At 41.7% G+C, this 22,547-nt stretch overlaps 1 protein-coding gene and 1 long non-coding RNA gene across 5 annotated transcripts in view; one reads left to right on the top strand and one right to left on the bottom strand.

Annotated features, from left to right (window-relative positions):
* Positions 1-22,547, bottom strand: part of CLNK (cytokine dependent hematopoietic cell linker) — a 245,145-nt gene that overhangs the window by 41,525 nt on the left and 181,073 nt on the right. For both annotated transcript variants that reach the window (XM_017871957.1, XM_017871967.1), the window contains exons 9-12: positions 11,324-11,349; positions 11,092-11,111; positions 9,623-9,733; positions 1,018-1,045 (exon numbers count right to left, since the gene is read on the bottom strand). In XM_017871957.1, the coding sequence (XP_017727446.1) occupies positions 1,018-1,045; positions 9,623-9,733; positions 11,092-11,111; positions 11,324-11,349 (185 nt within the window). The remainder of the gene's footprint in view (positions 1-1,017; positions 1,046-9,622; positions 9,734-11,091; positions 11,112-11,323; positions 11,350-22,547) is intronic.
* Positions 1-22,547, top strand: part of LOC108529564 (uncharacterized) — a 120,935-nt gene that overhangs the window by 41,353 nt on the left and 57,035 nt on the right. The gene's annotated exons all lie outside the window — the stretch shown is intronic.

The raw sequence follows: 22,547 nt of genomic DNA, 5'->3' as shown, positions 1-22,547 counted from the left end.
GCAGGGAACTTGCTCTTTGGGCCCTGAAGGGAATCAATACCCTTGGAAGGCTCTACTACAGCTTTATCTCACATGTCTTTTATGCCATTTATTGAGCCTCTACTGGTCACCTGGCCATTTGTGCACTACTTACTTTTGACTTTATCACATCAACTTTGCAAAGAAGTGTACCCATCCCTATTTTATTTTTACTTATTTAATTAATTTATTTATTTTGAGACGGAGTTTTGCTCTTGTTGCCCAGGGTAGAGTACAATGGCACCATCTTGGCTCACTGCAACTTCCACCTCCTAGGTTCAAGCGATTCTCCTGCCTCAGCCTTCCGAGTAGCGTAGCTGGGATCACAGGCATGTGCCACCACAACTGGCTAATTTCGTATTTTTAGTAGAGATGGGGTTTCTTCATGTTGGTCAGGCTGGTCTTGAACCCCCGACCTCAGATGATTCACCCACCTCGGCCTCCCAAAGTGCTGGGATTACAAGTGTGAGCCACCGTACCCAGCCCCCATCCCTATTGTATGGCTGAGGAAACAGAAACTGGGATGAGTAGGAGCATTTTCTGAAGTTCACAAAGCGAGTAGGTGGCAGAGCAGGATTCCTACCCAGGTCTTGTGCAACTCTGAATCTCATGTTCCTTCTACTTTGCATTCCTGTCTTTCTTATGAAGGACAAATAGCAAAGAGCAATACCATTGCTAACACTTGCTTTCTGTAATACTGGAGGCTGGAAGCCATCAGTCAATACTGCATATCTTCCATGTGGAACTGGGCATGTTCTTCTTATACCAATGAACCATGAATGACTGTGGTGGCCAAACAGGATCTTGATTTAAAATCTGGAGCTAAGCTTGTTTTACTTTGGCTTTCTCATCTTTAAAATAGAGATACTAATGCATTTTGAACATAGTTACTGTGAGAATTAACTGTAAGTGTCTGAAGCAAATAGAATCTTGCCTATTGCAGACATTTAATGCCTCAAAATTCCCTTCTTTGCGTCCAAGGATAAAATTGCTACTTACCTCACTTAAGTCCCTTAAGCTTATCTGACTGCAAGAAAAAGAAATATGGTGTTACATAAAACACAGTTCATAATGACCGAGATAAAATCATTCTAAGCCTTACAAACCTTTGATTACATTTTCAGTGCCAAATTAACAGCCCATCGTCCAGTGTGATATTTATCCCTCTTCCATAAAACTAAAGCCAGGTTATTTTTCTCATAATTTTCTAAGGAAAAGACAAAGTGAAGAGCCAAAATAAAAGGTGGTGATAGAAATGACATGAATAAACTTGCATCTCATTTTGGGAGAAATTAAAAAAAACAGCATTTCTCCTGACGTTTGATTTCCTACGTCAAGTTTCATTAGCACAGTCAGACCTATTATTAACTTGGTTTTAAAGCTTTTAGTTTTTTACTTTGAGGGAAGATAAAGGGTTTTCAATATGAAGCTGTCAGGTGCAGTGGGATCCCAGGAAGGCAAGTGTAAGAGAAAGAATGCTGATAAAGAACGGAGATTTCAGACAGGAGAAAAAAAAATATGAAATTGAGTGGTAGAGAAAAAAAATCCAACATGGAATTGAATAATGTGAATTTTGGAAAGGTCTCTAAATAAACTCCAAGCTTTTCATTCTACTGGAAAGTCAATTAACTTCTCTAAACCTCCTTTTTTTTTTCATCTTCAAAATGGCAACAAGAGTACTTACCAGTGTTAATGTGAGAATTGCTAGAAATAAAAAAGTAACAATGTTGGGGCCCGGTGCCTTGGCTCATGCCTGGAATCCCGGCACTTTGGGAGGCTGAGGTGGGTGGATCACTTGAGGTCAGAAGTTCGAGACCAGCCTGGCCAACATGGTGAAAACCCGTCTCTACTAAAAATACAAAAATTAACTGGGCGTGGTGGCACATGCCTGTAGTCCCAGCTGTTTGGGAGGCTGAGGCAGGAGAGTAGCTTGTGCCCAAGAGGTGGAGAGGTTGCTGTGAGCTGAGATCGTCCACTGCACTCCAGCCTGGGTGACAAAGCGAGACTGTGTCTCAAAAAATACATAAATAAACAAATAAATAAAAATAACACTGTTGGGCATTCAATGTGTGTTGTTGTCAGAATGTGGTCAAAGTTTGGTGAAGGAACTATGAAGGGAGTGGAGTGAGGGTATATGTTTCACCTCCCCAGATCTGTCAGTGAAAACACTGGATGTGAAGAATATGGGAATATTAAGCATGCAACACTGATCACAGTTAAAGGCTATTGATCTAGAGTTTTAGGAGTCAGGCTGTATCAATATCCCAGATACAAAAGTGCTCAGATGCTAGATCCTAGTCTCAGACCTGCAAGCAATAGGCAAGGGTCCCAAGGTTCCATGGTTTTACCCTCTTACCTCTTACACCCTCCCTCCCCCTTTTAGCTGGAAACCTGAGAAAACAAAGAGATTTGAATAGAGGTAATGAAGTAGAACAAACACCCAGAGTATTAATTATTTTGGAGTTAAAATGTGGCTAATCTCAGTATTTAATGTTTAAGAAGCCAGTGTGTTAAGGATACTGAAAGTTTGGCTGTATGGCTTCAATTTAAAATGTAGATTTGAAGTTCCAAGTGTCAAGATGTGTTTGTCTCCATTTTAAAGAGTTTGAACTGTTTAAGAGAAATTAAAATTTTCTGTATTTATACATTTACTTTCTTGGATTTATAGAAAGTGTTAAAGTTTTGCTGGCTAGCATTTAAACCTGCCCTGTCAATATTACAAGTACTTAAACATCAAAGAAATTGAATTTATAAAGGTATTTCAAATATTTAAGGAGATTTAAATGAGTTTGTTAAACAGTTTTACTAAGATTCTTTAACCTATTTAACTTGAGTTGGTTGAACATTTGCTGAAGACTAAGCAAAGTGATTGTCTTTCTGTTTGGATAAAATCACTTGATGTATAAATAGAGCAATACACTTTATAGATGGAAATCTGAGGCTTCAGGAAAGCTTGGGTTTGGAATTTGCAGCTTTAATAAATGGAATTTTAACTGAGAACCCAAGTGATTGTAAGAAGCCATTTCTGTGCAGACAAGAGTTTCTTACTCTTTGAGAGCTTTGAACACATGTGTGTCCAAGTTCTGTCTGCTGAAGATGGCTAAAAAAAACCATGGTCATTAATTTTTTTCACATTTTTTCCTATGCATAAGAGGTCCTCATTATAAAGATAAAGATATTACCTTTTACTGTAAATATAGGCCTTCCTGGGAATCTCTTAGTTTTTGCCTTAGTTTTAAATGAATTGAATTTGATTCTTGCTCTGTCATCTGTGGGCTCTGTCACCCTGGATAAGTTAAATTCTCTCTCTGAAGCTTAGTTTTCCCACCTGTGAAAGTGATAAATCCAGAGAGTAGTGAAGAGATTTGTTGAAGATTCTAATGAAAGCATGTGACGTGACGTGAAAGCTATTTGGAGTGAAATAACACTCTACATTTGCAGAACATTTTAATGTTCACATATGCTTTGAAATTACACTTTTTATCCTGAGATAATTATGGATTCCCATGCAGTTGTAAGAAATAATACAGAGTTCCTATGTGTCCTATATCCAGTTTCCCCTAATGGCAACAACTTGGAAAACGACAATAATAATGTTTATACTTTAAAATCAATAGTTTCCATTCCTAGATAGAAATTTGTATATCTCTATAACCATACTTTCTCTTTTAAAAGACCATGGTTTCTTGATATCTATAAAGATTTTTTGTTTTGACTTCCCAAATCATCAGAGCATATATTTTTGCGATAGAGATTGCTTGAATTGATGTGATGCCAGCATTGCTGGTTGTAAAGGGAAAGCTGGTTGGCCGTGTTGCCTCACACCTGTAAACTCAGCACTTTGGGAGGACAAGGTGGGCGGACTGCCTGAGGCCAGGAATTCAAGACTAGCCTGGACAGGAGTGTTAGTGAGACCCCTGTCTCTACTTAAAAAAAAAAAAAAAAAAAAAAAAAAAAAAAGGAAAGCCATAGTTAGGCAAGTGGGTGTTTTGTTTCTTAAATGTTGGGTGCTTCATTTAAATTATATGTTGGCTGAACCCCACCTTGGGCCATTAAGTGTACTGGAGCTTAAAGGACATATGGAACAATGAACTCTCAATTTCTTAATTTTTATCAGTAAATTGGAGATAGTAATATTGCTTTTTTCACAGTGCTGTTGGGAGACTAAATGAATGAACATATGTAAAACTCCAAACTAGGCCTGGTGTGTAGTTAAAACTCAGAAAATGTTGATTACTCTTGCTGTTACTCAGGATGATTTTATTTGGTGTATGGACCATGGTATTAAAATTGCAATGGATTCGCAGAAGAAAAGTTATCCCCTTTTTAATTGTCTTTCAGATTATGTCAAGGAGAAAGGCTCAGTGCAGTGGTTAAGTAGATATGAAACACCTCTCTAATATTTGCTTACCTTCCCTTTTATCAGAGGGAAAACTCCCCAGAGCTCAAAGTTTTGGTTGGAAGCTATCTGTATTGAAGTTATTTATAATAATTATATGTATTTCTTTTAAGTAAATTTATTTAAGTTAAAAAAATGAACAGGGCAGAAAAAAATAAGTACATGGATATTGTAAAAATCATAATAATGGTGCGTAAGTGGTTGAGAATGTCCAACCAACATTCTCCAAACTTCGAAGTTCTCTTCTGGTTTTGAGTTGTCAATGAATGACTGGGGTGACGTTTTCCTTTACTGAAGTGCTTCAATTCAGTAATTGTTTTGTGAAACCAAGGCTTAGCTTTAGAAAAGAGAATAGCAGAGCTGGCAGAGACAAATGGGGCCTGAAACACAAAAGCTGGAACCACAAAGACCATCCAGGGTGAGCACAGCCTGCTGCAAAGGGCTGCAGCTGTCTAACTGCCTGCCATTGATACAGTTGATTGCCAGATGTAAATCATGGCCTCTGCCTTAGGGAAGGTAATTCATTTCACTCACAGTGCCTTACCAACAGCTGGCAGAGACGGAGCAGGCACTTAGCTGCATGGTTCGGCTGCAGAAGCTTTCATTGCCAATGCTCCTTCTGTTTTCAGAGCAATATCCTTATGTGGTTGATTACATGGGACTTGGGCATCACTAATGCTGCTATTACCACCCATGTGGGCCCTGCTAAAAATGAATTTGAAAGCACATCTCTCTTTCGGAAGCAAAGCCATCTCATGTATCATGGTAACCCCGGTGTCTGCCATGGGGCTGTGGAAGTTTTTGTCCCATCAATAGTCAAATGTCAACCCTGTGACTTTGAGTGACCTAACTTTTCTGAAGCATGGTGACCTTAGGTGCCCAATGAATATGCAAGTACTATTTACTGAGAGCGTGTGCCATCCACTGGGCTTGGCACTTTACTCTTCCGAGGCTTAGGAAACCATACTTTACAGGGCTGCTGGAAAAATTCAATAAGAGAAAATATAATTACTCTCTTGAGGTGTTTTGGTGAAGAGATCCAGCACAATTCTCATCACATCTAAAAACGATTAAATAAATGTAAACTGTAACTACAGGAACCCCAGAGACATCAAATGCCAATTTCTAAAGATGTCAACACCACCAAGACAGTGACCCAATAGACTGGTGTCGTTCGGGCCCTCAGAGGGACACATTTGCCAATTGAGTGAGCATTATGTTAGACTCTGGAAACCTGGGCATAGATAAGGCTTAAATACCTTCAAAGCTTTTGTGGTGGGTGTATTCCTCCAACCTGGTTCCCTCTGGGTTCTTAGCCCTGTCTGCATATTAGCTCCACCTGGAGGAGCCTTAAAAATTCTGATGCCCAGGTCCCACTTCAGAGCAATTAAAATAGATACTAGGGATAGTGCTTTAAAATAAGCTTTCTAATTATTTTAGTGTAAAGCCAGGATGAGATCCACTGTACTATAAAATACAGCCTCTGATTGGGCGTGGTGGTTCATACCTGTAATCCCAGCACTTTGGGAGGCCGAGGCAGGGGATCATGAGGTCAGGAGTTCAAGACCAGCCTGACCAACATGGTGAAACCCTGTGTCTACTAAAAACACAAAAATTAGCCAGGTGTGGTGGCGCGTGCCTATAATCCCAGCTACTCAGGAAGTTGAGGCAGGAGAATCGCTTGAACCTAGGGGGCGGAGGTTGCAGTGAGCTGAGATCATGCCACTGCCCTCCAGCCTGGGCAACAGAGCGAGACTCCACCTCAAAAAAGAAAAAAATACAGTCTCTATTTCTAGAAAAATAAATGGTTATGGATGCTGGATACCCAATTCTGCTGAGAACACATGGGAGAAGCAGGGTTTCTTTACCTTCCCTCCTTCCCTTCCCTTCCCTTTCCTTCCCTTCCCTTCCTTCCTTTTCTTGCTTGCTTTTTCTTTTCTTTTCTTCTTCTTTTCCTGTGCTGTGACAGATATTATCCTAGGCACTTTACAGGAATGGTATGCGTTCTCATCATCATTTTATCACATGAAGATGGTTATTTTCTTCTTATAAATAAGAAAAGCAAAACTCAGAGTTGTTAAAGAGCTTTTCTGAAATCATGCAGCCAAAAATGGCTCAACTGGGATCCAAACTCATTGCTACCGGGTCCCAAGATACTGTTCTTTTCAGCATGAGGAAACAGAAAGAAGATAAAATTCTTTTTTCTCCACACTGAACAACCTTATCATCTTCAATATTTTATTTTAGTTTATTTATTTATTTTTTTGAGACGGAGTCTCCCTCTGTTGCCCTCTGTCGCAGGAGTGCAGTGGTGCAATCTTGGCTCACTGCAACCCTTGCCTTCTAGGTTAAAGCGATTCTCATGCCTCAGTCTCCAGAGTAGCTGGAATTACAGACATGCTCCACCCCACCCAGCTAGTTTCTGTATTTTTGTAGAGATGGGGTTTCACCATGTTGGTTAGGCTGGTCTTGAACTCCTTGCCGCATGTGATCCGCCTGCCTCGGTCTCCCGAAGTGTTAGGATTACAGGCGTGAGCCATTATGCCCAGTCTTGGTATTTTATTGATCCTATTTTCTGTCTGCTTACTTCTCTGAGGTTGGATCAGTCCTTTACATATTAGACTATTTGACCAGGAGTTTTAGGAATGCTGCATTTCACATTTCCAATTGTCACGACACAGCTTCATGGGTTGGATGGTCTGTTATTACTGTTGCCTCCCAGTTTCTCACTCTTTGAAAATGGAAATCAAAACAGAGCAAATCTGCTTACTCCTAGTCTGGATAGGTTCCTTTGAAAGCTGCAGAAGGAAATTTATATTTATCCAACATCTACTATATTTCAGGCACTGTGCCAGGTTATATGGGTGCTGAAATGAGTCAGTTCCTCCTCCACCCCTTCCTGGGATAGAAGAAACAGACTTGTTAACTTGTTATATTATATAGGGTAACATAGGTACCAATGGGCCCAAGGTAATAAAAGTGCAATAAATGTTGGTTAAAAATAGGTACTGGGCAAGCATTGTTAAGCAATTTATAGGAATCACCTCATTTAATTCTCACCTTAGCCCATGAGGTAGGTGGTAGATATTAATATTATCTGTACTTTACTGCAGAGTAAAACCTTGGACTTGGAAAAAGTTCAGTACTTTGCTAGAAGTGTTAGGGCAAAGTTTTTCAACCTTTGCAATATTAACCTTTTAAGCTTATTCTCTGTTGTGGTGCAGTCCCTTGCACTGTAGGATGCTTAGCAGCCTCCCTGGCCTCTACTCTCTAGAAGCCAGTAGCATCGCTTATTCAAGATGTTGCAACCAAAAATGTCTCCAAACATTGCTAACTGTCCAATGGGGAGAGGGAGGATAAAGTCGCCCGTAATTTAGAATCACTTCCCCAGATCCATCATTCATGAGAAGTAGAATCTAAATTTCAACCCTGACATAGTTTGGATCTGTGTCCCCACCCAAATCTCATGTTGAAGTGTAATCCTCACTTTTGGAGGTGGGAGATGATTGGATCACGAGGGTGGATCCTTCATGAATGATTTAGCACCACCCCCTCAGTGCTGTTCTCATGATAGTGAGTTATCGCCAGATCTGGTTGTTTAAAGGAGTGTAGCAGCTCCCCGCTCACTCTCTTGCTCCTGTCATGTAAGACGAGCCTGTTTCCCCTTTGCCTTCTGCCATGATTGTAAGTTTCCTGAGGTCTCTCCAGAAGCTGAGCACATGCCAGAATCATGCTTCCTGTGCAGCCTATGGAATTGTAAGCCAATCACATTTCTTTTCATTATAAATTACCCAGTCTGAGATATTTCTTTATAGCAATGTGAGAACTAATACAAACCCAAACCATTTGATTCTAGACTTGAGAGCCTCTATTCCTTCCCACGCTGCCATGGCAGTTGAAAGGGGGACAGAAAAGAGAGGGCACTCCATGGGAGAGAAAACAAGGAAGGTGTTTCTTGGAAAACTTATGCTTGTGTGGGGCTATAGTGGAGGACATGGTGAAGAGACATTCGTCACAGAAGGAGGAATGACATTTCAGGCTGTTTAATGGTCCCCATTAGAATCAGTGATGAATGGGTTTCCCATAGAAACTCAATATGAGCCTGATACCCTGAGTTTCTGTATCCATGAGAAATGCTTTCTCACTAAATAATGCCTGTGCCCCACACTGCTGATGCAAGCTTGAAGAAGGATGAAAAATAAGAAAGCATCCTTCATTCTATGCAGAAACAAGAAGGAAATGCTAATCTCTTTTCTGACTTTCAAAATAAGGTAATTTTGGAAATTTAAACACTTTCGGGCAAACGAAATATGCTCACTCGAGTTTGTCGCATTCTGTGATTAGCACCAGCTGCCAAATGTCCCACGCGTTTGGGAACGAGGAGCCGTCACCAGTGCTTAATACCAGAGGGATGGTTTATTATATTTATTTTTCATAAAGGCAATAATGTTTTTGACAAAAGAGTTTTCAAGCATGGTTATATTTCTCCAGCCTGGGTAATGGGAAGCTGGGGGCCAATATTGGTCCCGGAATAATCTGAATCCCCTTTCAGTTCTTACATAAAATATGCTGATTCTGTTCTGGCATTTGACATTTTCTTTATAAACTAATTCAGGCCACAAGTGAGCAATTCTTTCAATAACTCATTTTCTTACAGAGAAGCGGTATTTCCTGCAAAGAATCAAACCACAGGTTTCTAGGACTATTTTCCTCTAGGTATAACTGGTTCCTCCCTGACATGGTTAGGCTTTGTGTCCCCACCCAAAGCTCATCTTTAATTGTAATCCCCAGGTGTTGAGGCAGAGACCTGGTGGGAGGTGACTGGATCATGGGGCGGTTTCCCTTATGCTGTTCTCATGTTACTGCATGCGTTCTCATGAGATGTGATGGTTTTATAAGGGGCTCTTCCCTGTTTGCTTTGGACATAGGCTCTCTCACCTGCTGCCACCTAAGGCACGCCTGCTTCCCCCTCCACCATGGTTGTAAGTTTCGTGAGGCTTCCCAGCCATGTGAAACTGTGGGTCAATTAAAACGTTTTTCTTTATAAATTACCCAGTCTTGGTTATGTCTCTGAATGGACCAAAACACTCCCCACCTATTAGGGAGCCTCCTCTGACAGGCACTTTGGTTGGTTTCCCTTGTCCACCCCCACCCCCACACCCACACTCTTGCTGGTCATTTCACCATTAATGATGACTCTCTCACCTGGGCATTCTCTGGACTTCCGGAAAGGTGTGTCTCTGAGCTAAAGGTGGCCTGCTGCTCTCCGGCTCAGGGGGCAAGGGCTGGTACTTCTTCGGAAGTGTGATGAGAGGCCTGTGTGGAGAGTTGCAGTAGGGTCCTGAGAAGGTTTGCTGCAGCAGTGATGCCTCAGGCCTGAATCCACACTGCTCTGCCCTCCACGTCCCCAGCTTTGGGTTGAAAATACTAGTTTCTGGATGCTACCTACAGAGTGGACTGGTCAGGTCTGGCACTGTTTTCTAAAGGGTGTGATATAATTTTCTACAGGGAGTCAACGTGCCCCTCCATAGTGCACCTGTTTTGGCTTTAGGAGGCCTGTGGAGAAAATGATAACAGCCTTCCATTCATCCCAGATGGGCAGATATGGGTTTTTAGAACTACCCAAAGAAATATTTTAAAAAGTGGCTGGGCACGGTGACTCACGCCTGTAATCCCAGCACTCTGGGGGGCTGAGGCGGGTGGATCACCTGAGGTCAAAAATTCAAGACCAGCCTGGCCAAGATGGTAAAACCCCGTTTCTACTAAAAATACAAACATTAGCCGGTCATGGTGGCATGCACCTGTAATCCCAGCTATTCACAAGACTGGGACAGGAGAATCACTTGAGCCCTGGAGGCAGAGGTTGCAGTGAGCTGAGATCATGCTACTCTACTCCAGCCTGGGCTACAGAACCAGACTGTCTCCAAATATATATATATATATGTATTTGAAAGTCAGTGAATGCCTCACTCACTCATATTTTATTCACCCATTCACTCATTTGTTCATAAAGTATATCAGGTACTTTGGTAGATTTTTGGTTCAAGCTGCTTCCCTCTAGCAGGGAAGATGGAGGGGTAAAGAAATGATTGGCAGAGTGTGTAATGCATGCTATGGCAGAGGTGCTCAGGTGTCCCAGATAGAGCAACAACTGTGGCCAGTCACTCAGAGCCTCTGCAGCTTGTTGCTCTTTTCTCCACAGATATGTATAAATGTAATAGTATTTATATATGTATCATATATGTGTGTGTATATATATATCACATGAATATATACTTAATATGTTGTAAGTTCCCTGAGGGCATATCCCATTTTCATATGAGTCTAGGCCTGCCAGTAGTATACCCAGCAATATCATCCAGCAGATTTCTGTACTGAAAGAAAGGAGAGGAACAGAAAGAAACAGGGGAGGAATACATTCATCAAGAAATAATGAGTGAAGGTATATTGAATAGATAACTGTGAATGAATGAATAAATGATTAAATAGATGAATGAAGGCTTGTTTAATCTTGTTCATTGAATATCTCATATTAGTTTTTTTTCTATATCCATCTCTCACTCTGAAATCATATTAGATTTTCAATGTCAAATGTTTGTGTTTCTCTTTTTCAGATGCTGGCACAAATTATTTCAGTGTATAGCGAAATAAAATGCTATTTTAAAGTGTCTTACCGAGGAGGTGGTAAAGGAATCTGAAAAAGAAAAGAGAAACCTAAATTAAGTTTATGTTTTGTGAACAGGGGCAATGGTTAACAGCTTTTTGATTTACAAATAGAAATTACAAATTGTGACCAGACTTATAGGACATATTTTTCAAGAGATATCTGAACTTTTGCATTGTCTATATCTCTAGGCTTCTAAAGTAAATAATGAATAACAAATGTATTTTCATGATTTCTCCTACCTTGTTCTTTCTTATGGATGTGTCTCCTAAAACATAAGAAGGAATACCAGTGAATTTATGGAAAATGTCATCAAGCATTGATTTTATGCACACTTACATGAAAATCATTTTGATTTGTAATAATATTGGTGATAATGTCAGTTAAGATTTGTTGAGATCATATGAGATACCCAGAATAATGCTAAACACTTTAGTTATGTGGTCTTATTAAATCCTCACCCTTGTTCTGTTAATGAAGAAACTGACACACAGGGAAGTTAAATATCTCACCTACACTCACCTAGCGAGTAAATCATAGAATGAAGATTTCATTGCACGTCGTGTGACTCTTATGGTCCCCTTGAAACCACTGATTCCTGTTTAAACTTAATGTGTGTGTGTGTGTACATACACAATTCAATTTCCTGCCTACCACCGTCATGGGGTATTTCCAAGCAGAGGAAAATAGCATCACAGATTTTTCAAAATGGAATAATTTCTGAAGACCCCCAGAATCCAACTTCTTTATGTTATGGATGAAAAAAACTAAGGACAAACTATGTGGGATAATTTCTCAAGGCCAATTAACCCTAGAAAAAGCCCAAGTAGAGCCTGGAACAGATTTGTCTGAACTTTAGGTTGTTTTATTTCCATAATTCGACTCAATGTAATTATTGAGCTTCTACTCTGAGCTAAACACAGTACCAGGCACTGGGGTAAAAAGACAAATACAATTCGATCCTTCCTGTCAAGGTGCTCCTAGCTGGGGTGTTCACAGGCCAAGCTTCTGGCTCTGGTGATGTGACCGTGAAGATGGCTGGCACTGACCCTGTTGCCACAGGATTTGTACCTTAGTGGGTAGACCTGCCCTGAAGGCATCATGAACAATCTGATAAGGATTTCAAGTAGAGAAGGACAAAGTACTAAATGAATATGTGGGAGACTTAAGTTAGTCTGGGTTGTCAGAAGAAGGCTCCTTGGAAAAGCAATATTTGATTATCTCTAAAATAGGGCGTGGTGTAATGAATGCTATTTTATATGGCTGTAGGGGAATCAGTCAGAAAATGTCTATCTCTTGTTACAGGAGACTTAAACCTCCACTGAATACTGGCTGGGTGGCTTCGCACTGAGCCTACTTTGCTTTCCTCATCTGTGACACAAGGAGGTTGGACTAAATCAGTGATTTTTAACCATGTGCTGAAGAACCCCCTGCGCTCCCGGCTGGAAGTCGCTTTGGTACCTGGACGCAGGGGGACTGGTTACTGGTTCGCACCCCATGTCATTAAGGGCTTAACTTCAGCCCACTTTCCACTGCACCTCCTCTTTAGATTCCTCTTGGTGAAAAGTCCAACTGGCACAACACAACACAACACGACACAACACAACACAACACAATGCAACACGGCACAAACTGGTCTGTATGATTTTAATGGTTCTTCCATATCTAAAATAATTACTTCAAAGAATAAGAATAAAATTACCGTTCTTCCTGTTTTCATTTTTGAAAAACACGTTTGAAATAGGTAGGATTCACTTCTTTATATGAATTCCATGCGCTGATTGCACACAGAAATAATTGATGTCCTTGGCATTGTGAAAACCCAAAATATGACCCAGGATGTCCTTCAACAACAGCAGCAATCTAGTTAATATTAGATCTTTGACTATTTCAAGGAAATCACAAAAAAGCTTAGGCCACATGATGCTTGCTTAAGGCACAAAATTAGAAAACATAAAATTAATTTCCTTTCATGTTATTGTTTATTGGCTTCACCTCCAGAGCTCCCTGGTGGACCATCTTGTTGCCTGGGTTGATGACTTTCCCTGCAAAACTAGATGCTGGCTTTCCAAGAGGTCTTTTTTCACTATATCTATTGGGGATCAATTCAATTCGCTGAAAAAAGAATTCAATAAAGAGACTGAGTTCCTGTAATTTAATAGGAAAATTCCATTTATGGTTTTCAAGATAACTATCCAGTTTGCTTCAGGGGTTGTGAGTGTAGAACAGGACATCTGTCTTCTTTCATTTCATTGATTTATTATTGAGCACGTAGTATGTGTCAGGCATGGACTCATTTTTAATATATGTATTGATGTAGGTGTTGGGAGTATAATACCAACAAATAAAGTTGCTATTCCCATGAAACCTACATTCCAGTGGCAGGAGCTAGGAAATACATAAACAAAAATATAAATAAACATTCACAGGTGATGACAAGCACTATGCAGAAAATAAAGCAGATTGGAGGACAGCAGGGCACGGAGAGTAGGAGCCGGGGCTACTGTGTTTTAGACTGGTCTGAGGAGGCATCTGTGGTTGGGGGATGAAATCAGAGGCCTGAGGACAGCCAGGGAGCATGTCATGTGAATATCTTGGGAAGGGGATTCCTGACAGAGGAAAACAGCAAGGGCAAAGGTCCTCAGGTGGTGTCAGTTCATTTTCTGTTGCTTAAAACAGAATACTTGAAATTAAGTAAGCCCAAGAACAAAGGGGTGCATGTAATGAGAGCCTTCTTGCTGGTGGGGACTCTGAGGATTGGTAAGATGGTGCAGGACACTAAGTGGCGAGGAGGCTGACTGTGCTAATGTGCTAGCTCAGGTCCCTCTTCCTATTGTCATAAAGATTTTGTAACTTAAAGATTCTGTGAATTCCTCCCTCCCTTTTAAGGTTTCTTTGTAGGATAATATCAGCAATAGTTACAAAAATCCACAGGGCTTTCAGCCGCATCAAATATGCCGACTGGCAAGTGCTGATACCATGAGCTTCACTTAATCATTGTTTAGCTAACCACAATCCTTCAAAGTAAGAGGTCAAGGTGAATTTAAGGAACTTTGCAAGTGAAAGAAACAGGATTGAACAAGCAAAGTAACATTTTTACCGTTTTACAGCTTTGACGGTAATTCAGATAATTCCAGCAAGTTTCTTAAAATCTGGGGGCCTTATTTAATAAAGCAATAATAACTCAAGTATTTGTGATATTTAAAGGAGGGTGAGCTTTGGAGCTGAATTTGTTAAGATTGAATCTTGATTCTGTTCATACTATGGGCAGGATCATGGCAAGTGCTTAATAAATGTTTAGAAATAAACAAATGGATTGAGGAGTGAATGAATTTCCCCATCTGGAGAAGTAAGAAGTGCTTTATTCATACTTCATGGAAATTCATGCGTGCAGTAAATGAATTGATGAACTTCAAGGCATGGTTCTTAATGCACAGCTGCAGTTACTACTATAATTATAGTATGAAAAATTAGAGGGAAAATGGGAATTTACCCTCCTAATGAAGTACACAAATATTCTACAATGCTAGGGAAAGTTCTCTATCTGTCAAACAAGAGAACCCCAACAGTTGTTTGAAGTCTTCCCCATCTCCAGTTTACTCTTGGAGAAGCCCGGCATGCTCGCCACCTGGTGGTCATCAGGTGTAATCAGCACCATTTGCCCAGAGACTCATTTGCTTTGCAGTCTCCGGACAGATCTCACAAAGTAACTACTTTTGGGGAGGTAATGTACTGAGGTGGGCATAGCAAGGTTGCAGAATCCGATGGACCGTGGTTTAACTGTTTCCACCACAACTTATTATGGTGAAGCTATGAAGACATTGTCAATATCACCGTGTTCTGGGAGGGTTAAAGTAAGACCTCTTGGAGAAGGAAAAAGAGTTAAGAGATCGTTCTTTGGAGTGGCTGGTGCCAGCTTGCAATGGATGGTTGTTAAGCTTTCAGGAATTCTGTGAACTGGCTTTAGATACAACCATTATTAAAAATACATTACATAGGCTGGGTGCAGTGGCTCACGGGGTCAGGAGATCGAAACCATCCTGGCTAACACGGTGAAACCCCATCTCTAATAAAAAAAAAAACACAAAAAAATTAGCCGGGCGAGGTGGCGGGCGCCTGTAGTCCCAGCCACTCCGGAGGCTGAGGCAGGAGAATGGCTTGAACAGGGGAGGCGGAGCTTGCAGTGAGCCGAGATCGCGCCACTGCACTCCAGCCCGGGCTACAGAGCGAGACTCCGTCTAAAAAAACAAACAAACAAAAAGCTACATAAACGTACACTTAAGTTACAGTAGCCCCCCCACCCCCACCCCCCCGCGTATCCTAAGGCAAAATGTTCCAAGACTCATGATGGATGTCTGAACTGAGGATAGTAATAAACCCTATATATCCTATGCTTTTCCTAAATATACAGACCTATGATAAAGGTGATACGTGACAGCAAAACAAGCACACTTTTTTTTCCTTCTTCCCAATTTCACGGATAGAAGATTCATTTTTATTTTAGATCCCAGTAACCTCAGCATACGATATTTTTTCTTTCCTTTTCAAGTTGAGAACTTCCACCTTTTCACTTAAAGGAATCGCTTTACATCTTCTCTTTGGCAAATCAGAACTGTCAGCATCACTACTCTTGCACTTTGGAACCATTATTAGGTAGAGTAAGGGTGACTTGAACCCAAGCACTGCGATTCGGCGGATCTGATGGGCAGGACGGCTGCAGAGCAACTCACAGGTGGATAATGGACACAGTGCAACGGAAACACTGGACAAAGAAGTGATTCCAGTGGGACCGCTCAGGATTTCATCGTGCCGCTCAGAGATAGCATGCAAATTAACTTTTATGAATTATGTATTTCTGGAATTTTCCACTTGATATTTTCAGACCTCAGTTGACCATGGGTAACTGAAACTGTGGAAAGTGAAACTGAGGATAAGGAGGACTTCTGTATTTGTTTTTCACTTAGCTACTGTTCAATTTGTGGTAAATATATGCAATAACCCCCGCCCTTTTTTTGAGACCAAGTCTGGCTCTGTTGCCCATGCTGGAGTGCAGTGGTGTGGTCTTAGCTCACTGCAACCTCTGTTTCTTGATTCCTGCCTCAGTCTCCCAAGTAGCTGGGATTACAGGTGTGCACCACCATGCCCGGCTAAGTTTTTTTGTATTATTATTATTTTTTTTCAGTAGAGATGGGGTTTTACCATGTTGCCCAGGTTCCTGAGTCGTCTCAAACTCCTGGGCTCAAATGATCCACTGGCCTCAGCTTCCAAAAGTGCTGAGGTTACAGGCATGAGCCACCACCCCCGCCTGTAATACCCTTTAACTATGAAATACAATCATGCAAATCAACACTTTCAGAAGTAGAACATAAGTATAATGTTCTGTAATTAGAGATGCAGACTTGGGATGAAATTGGACAAACTTGGTCTCAATCAAAAATTTTATTGTGTCTAAGAGCTTTATGATTTATGGAAGCAAACCATTAGGATATGGTGTCCTGATGATTATTTATGGGAGAGTCCAAAGAAGCAACTTACACTCCAAGTGGCTAAAAATGTATATTTGGCAAGGCCAGTTTGAGAAACCTCTCCAACTCTGCTGAAACTTTCAGGAATTAATCGCAGCAGTACATTGCCGAAACCATTGTTTAGATTGCAACGGGAAGGAATTAAGTTAGGCAAAGCCAAGGATGTGAGAGAAACCTGCCTGCTCTAACAGCTCCTCAAAGAAGGTCAGAAAGTGCATTTTCTGAGGGACGTGTACTTCAACTGCTTCATGCTGGGGTTAGTGAGAGACGTGGGATAGAAACATTTTTCCAAAACAAGCCTGGGAGATCTTTTCCCCTGATATCGGTGTCTCAGGGAATGGAGGAAGGGAGAGGAGGGGATGATGTGGGCAGTGGGGTGGCTGGATTTGTATGTATGAATCACATCCTTAAATTCACAAAATGCTAGACCACTGAGTTCTGCTGTGTTTCTACGGATGGGAATATTAAGGCCCAGCAAAGGAATATGATATGCCTAAACTCAGAAAGGGACAAATGGGGCCAGAAGTCACCCAGGCTTCTTGACTTGCCTCTCTACAGGCCCTCACCTAATAGGAATGTGTGACTGAGGCCACAGGCTCATCTCCAGGTGCTTCTAGGACACCATACTAAGAGGTAATGCTTATCCAATGAACTATTAAAATGGGCTAAATTGCAGATTTAATTTGACAAATATTTGCTATGCATCTGATACAGGAAATAGAAAGAAATTATTTAGGCAGATAGTGAGGGCAAAAGAGTTCCCAGCAGAACTTCCTTTCTAAAAAAAACAGCCCAAGAAATCATTTCTTTTCCAACAAAGAGCAGCCTGAAAGATCGAGCTGCAAACATAGATAAGGAAGTTGGAAGCTTGCAGGGGTGTGGTGGGGAGGCCTGCAGCTATACCAATAAAAAGGGGCTGCCTTGGGGCCAGGCATGTCTGCCATGGAATCTTCATCTTCCCTTTTTCGTCAGCACATGTGTAGTAAGAAAGAAATGCACAGCATGGAAAAGCTCAGGCTGAGAACCCATCTGCATAATAAGATTGAGGCAGGAGAATGGTGGGAACCCGGGAGGCGGAGCTTGCAGTGAGCTGAGATCATGCCACTGCACTCCAGCCTGGGCGGCAGAGCGAGACTCTGTCTCAAAAAAAAAAAAAAAGATTGAGGTGGGGGCTGCCAGAGATTCGCACCCTATGAAGATGGCAAACCTGGTCCTAACTGGTTTTTCATGCCCTGTGTAGCTCAGACACTGCCTTCCCAGTAGCTCATCTATAAAACCCCCTATTTCACTGTGGATCAGCAACCCATTTGTCTGAGGCTCCTCTCTATAGCAGAGAGCTATTCTCTTTCTTTCGCCTATACAATTTCTGCTCTTAACCTCACTCTGTGTGTCTGCATCTTTGATCTCTGTGGCCAGGAGACACCATAAGACAACAAACCTCAGGTGTCAGCCCAGACAAGGAGGCCACTTCGCATCCACCACGTGCCCCATCTGGTGCTATCTGTTTGCTGTCAGGAAAACAATGTTTCATAAACCATGGTCTCTGTGATTGAGACACATAGCCTATTTGTATACATTCATCTAAATGATTTATTATATATGCTAAGGAAAAAACTCCATAGAGCATGAGATGGTTTTGGCCTTCAGAGAGAGAATCTGGAAAACTTTCCAGCACCAGGAGAAGGCAGAGGGGAAAGGAGGGAGGAAAAATCTGGGGCGTTGCTAGCACAGTTCAACATGCCTTTGCTCAATGTCTACCATGTGTCAAGAACTGTGCTATAGGTTTGTGTTGGTTTTCACCTTTAAGGACGTCAAATACTGTAGGATGTAGGTGCTATTTTCTCCATTTTATACATGTGGAAACCTAAATTTAGAGAGGTGAAGTTACTTGCTGTAGGTCTCATATTTGGGAAGCAGTAAAGCTGGGATTTGAATCCAGGGCTACTTGTCGTCAAGTCCAGCATTCCATTTATACAACCACCTTCTGGCTGCTTTTTTTTTTTTTTTTTTGAGACAGGGTCTTACTTTGTCACCCAGGCTAAAGTGCAGCGGTGTGATCTCAGCTCACTGCAACCTCTACCTCCCAGGCTTAAGCTATCCTCCCACCTCAGCCTCCCGAGTACCTGGGACTGCAGGTATGTGCCACCACGTCCAGCTAATTTTTTTATTTTTTGTAGTGATGGGGGTTTCGCTTTGTTGCCCAGGCTGGTCTTGAACTCCTGAGCTCAGGTGATCCACCCACCTTAGCCGGGCATGGTAGCTCACACTGGGATGACAGTCATGAACCATTGCACAGGGCCTTAGCTGCTTCTGAATATCACAAATCATTTCCCCCAGGACACTATCTCACAGCTCAGTCAAATGTCCTAGGAAGCCTCCCTGGGAGACACAATTCTTCCTCCAAGGCAGAATTAAGTGTGCACTTTTTTGAGTTTCCACAATACTTAGACTCAGCAGATTGCAGGCTCCTCCATGTCTAAGGTGTCATGTGACTCAGTGCCAGCTGAGTGCCCAGGCACGAGGTCATTTTAAACCAAGTGGCCTAGGATCGCAGCAGCAATCGGGCAGTGTTGTAAGTGTCAGTAAATAAGATGTGCTCCCTCCCTTTCGGGAACTCATTGTCTGGCTGGTGAAACAGACATAGAAACAGAATGCTTCTTATGGGGCTTATGGTTCATGGAACAACTAAATAGCCAGCCCTAGTGTTGAGCACATAAGAGGTTTTAAATATTATTATTTGAATTATGATGAAATAAGGTATATTCCCCCTCTAGGTGAAACTGCCTTTGCAAAGATCAGTGAGAGAATTATAATTTTTTTTTTTTTTTTTTTAAGACTGAGTCTTACTCTGTCACCCAGGCTGGAGTGCAGTGGCGTGATGTCAGCTCACTGCAACCTCCGCCTCCCAGGTTCAAGCAATTCTCCTGCCTCAACCTCCCGAGTAGCTGGGATTACAGGCCCATCAGCACGCCGGGCTAATTTTTTGTACTTTTTAATTTTTTAGTACAGACGGGGCCGTGTTAGCCAGGATGGTCTCGATCTCCTGACCTCGTGATCCGCCCGCCTCAGCTCCCAAAGTGCTGGGATTAGAGGCGTGAGCCACTGCATCCGGGCGAGTATTATATTAATAGTAAGCTAAGTTAACTCACGCCCCATCTTGTCTTTCCCTTAATTACTCCTGGGCTACTGGGCAAAGCTAACTTTGGAAGACATTCAGGTTATAGTTTAAATAATAATAGGCCTTGCCCCAAAGTCCACCACTTTTGTAAAGCTAATGGGACGCCATCAGGCTTGGGGGATGAGAATAGCCTGAGTCCAGCTAAGGCGCAGACATAAACGATTGTCAGCCATTATTCCCGAGGTTATAAGACATGCAATTTCCCCAGTTATTCCTGAAAATAACACCACTATTGTAGATTGACCTTTGGAAATGTCTTTCCCGGTTTTTTGCATGCATGTCTGACATCCATGGTTCCACCTAAACTCAGTGGCTCCACCTTACCGCCAACCCCTTTCCTGTGGCCCCACCCAGAAGCAATTCACCTGCTGGAAGACACCTTCAAACCCCTATGATTTCATCTCCACCCCAACCAATCAGCAGCAAGCACCTGTTACCTGCCCTCCCATCCCTTCCCCCAAACTGCCTTTGAAAACCCCTAACCTGGGAGCTTTGAATGAGATGATTTGAGTATGAACATCTCCCACGTGGTGTGGCCAGCCTCATGTCTATTAAACTCTTTCTCTATGGCAGTGCCCTGGTCTCTCTTTATTCAGTAGGCAGGAAGAACCCTTCGGGTGGTTACATGTGTGCCCATTTTCATCCTGCATTATAATGTTCTCTATCCTTTCCATACAAGCAGCTTTTACTATAGCAATTTCATGTTTATTATTAATGGCCTTTTCTTCACATTGTGATGTAGGATATGGCATTAGAAAAACTAAGTAGAGAAGAGAGAGGGCAAGCTTATCACTGTCCATCTCTTCCCCAGGGACTGGCAGGAAGAGGAGGAGAGAGCATGCAGGGCGGAAGCATTTACGTTCACAAGCTGTCTGTAGATGTGGCTTTCATAGATTGAGGAATATCTGCCCCAAACAATAGATCATTTATAACCCCCGAGAAACTACTCAGAATAGGCAATGTACTGTGAACCTAGAAATGAAACTAATATATTAGCCAATCTAGGCTTTTCTAAAATGTGTTCTAAGGAGCATGGGCCAAACAATGTGATCTAAGAAAAAACAGGTTCCATGGACACTTCAGTTACAATGCTCCATGCCATATCCCCATCTTGGAGATCCACAATGCTCTAAAAACTTGGGCAGTAAAGAGATCTGTTTATTTTTGTTTAACTCAGTGTTTCTCAAGATTAGTGCATCCAGAGTTTCTGTTTTATTTATTTTATTTTATTTTTTTCTGATACGGAGTCTTGCTCTGTTGCCCAGACTGGAGTGCAGTGGCACAATCTCGGCTCACTGCAACCTCTGCCTCCCAGGCTCAGGCAATTGTCCTGCCTCAGCCTCCCGAGTAGCTGGGACTACATGTGCACATCATCACGCCCAGCTAATTTTTTGTATTTTTAGTAGAGATGGGGTGTCACCATGTTGGCCAGGCTGGTCTCAAACTCCTAACCTCAGGTGATCCACCTGCCTCAGCCTCCCGAAATGCTGGGATTACAGGTGTGAGCCACCGTGCTTGGCCTTCCATTTTATTTAATATGATTCTCTACATCTCACCCAATTAATTTCAGATAACTGTACTTTGAGCTACTTAGAGCTTCATTCATTTCATCTTAGAGCAAGGACCAATGGGAGGATGTTGTAGGAAGACAGTGTTCCTCATATTTTGCTGAAAGTAAAGAGTGGGGGCTTCTTAAAGGTAGGGTGTGCTTCCTGGGAAGGGGGTGAGGCTCTTGACCAACTCAGTTATCTGTGAGGGATGCTATGCCTCAGTTACAAGGAGGGGCTGGATAGTGGAGATGCTGCTATTTTGAAACTTTTGATTAAATATACCAAATAACCCTTCCATTCTGCTGGCTTGCACATAAGACAGGCAGGTACAGAGGCTGCTTGTCCCAGTTTACCCCAGATGTCTCTGGTTTTAATTTGGAATGTCCTACTTCTGAAGAACCCCTCCATCCAGAGCAAACTGGGATGGTTGATTCCAGTGAACACCCCAACATTACAAGGAAAATAAAAAATACTTTTCATTATGCATGTACTTCAAGCCGTTTTGAAATGGTTTCATGGGGAAGGCCATATTTTGCCTATGTAAAAGGCAGTTCTTGTACATTGCAATTCTATTGGGGAATTATTATTTGGGAGATATAAATTTTCTGGAGCTTCCTTTATTAAATACCTTGTTCTTCAGTCTCCTGTTTCTGTCTACTTTATATTTCTCTATCAGAAAATAAATTTGTTACATCAAGCAGTTACAGATTCCTTTTCTTTTCTCTGAGCTGTATTATTTTTCTTGTGTGGTGGTGAGACACACTACTGTTCTGTAGTTCAATTAATGAGTGATTTCATGAAGTTAATAATGTTAACTTTGAGTGAGCCTTATATCAATGTCTCTGTTGCTTTTGAGCCATGTGTTGTGGCTGAAATACATTTACATGTAAAATGCTAGGGGAATAATATTACATTTATTTCTGATGAATTCTGCAACCTCAGGCGTGTTATTTCTGCAAAGGATAGAAAATACCAAATTTCGTCGTTATTGCAATATTGTGTGTTGCCAAGTTTGGCCACTAGGGAGCAGTATCATCTATCAACTCACTCTGGCACTGCGCTTTGTATAGTCTCGACGAATGGGATGTTCGTTACCAAATGAGAGGGAGAGTTTGCAGAAAGCATTTTATACACTAGCAAATACAGAAAACCCTGGCAACATTACCATAGTGGAATAAACCTTGGCTCTGGTCTTGTGACTACTTGCTGATGG

Source organism: Rhinopithecus bieti, unplaced genomic scaffold, assembly GCF_001698545.2.
Source record: "Rhinopithecus bieti isolate Rb0 unplaced genomic scaffold, ASM169854v2 scaffold_865, whole genome shotgun sequence".
NCBI lineage: Eukaryota > Metazoa > Chordata > Mammalia > Primates > Cercopithecidae > Rhinopithecus > Rhinopithecus bieti.
Note: the sequence above shows the minus strand (reverse complement) of the source record. Positions and strands in the feature narration are given on the sequence as shown.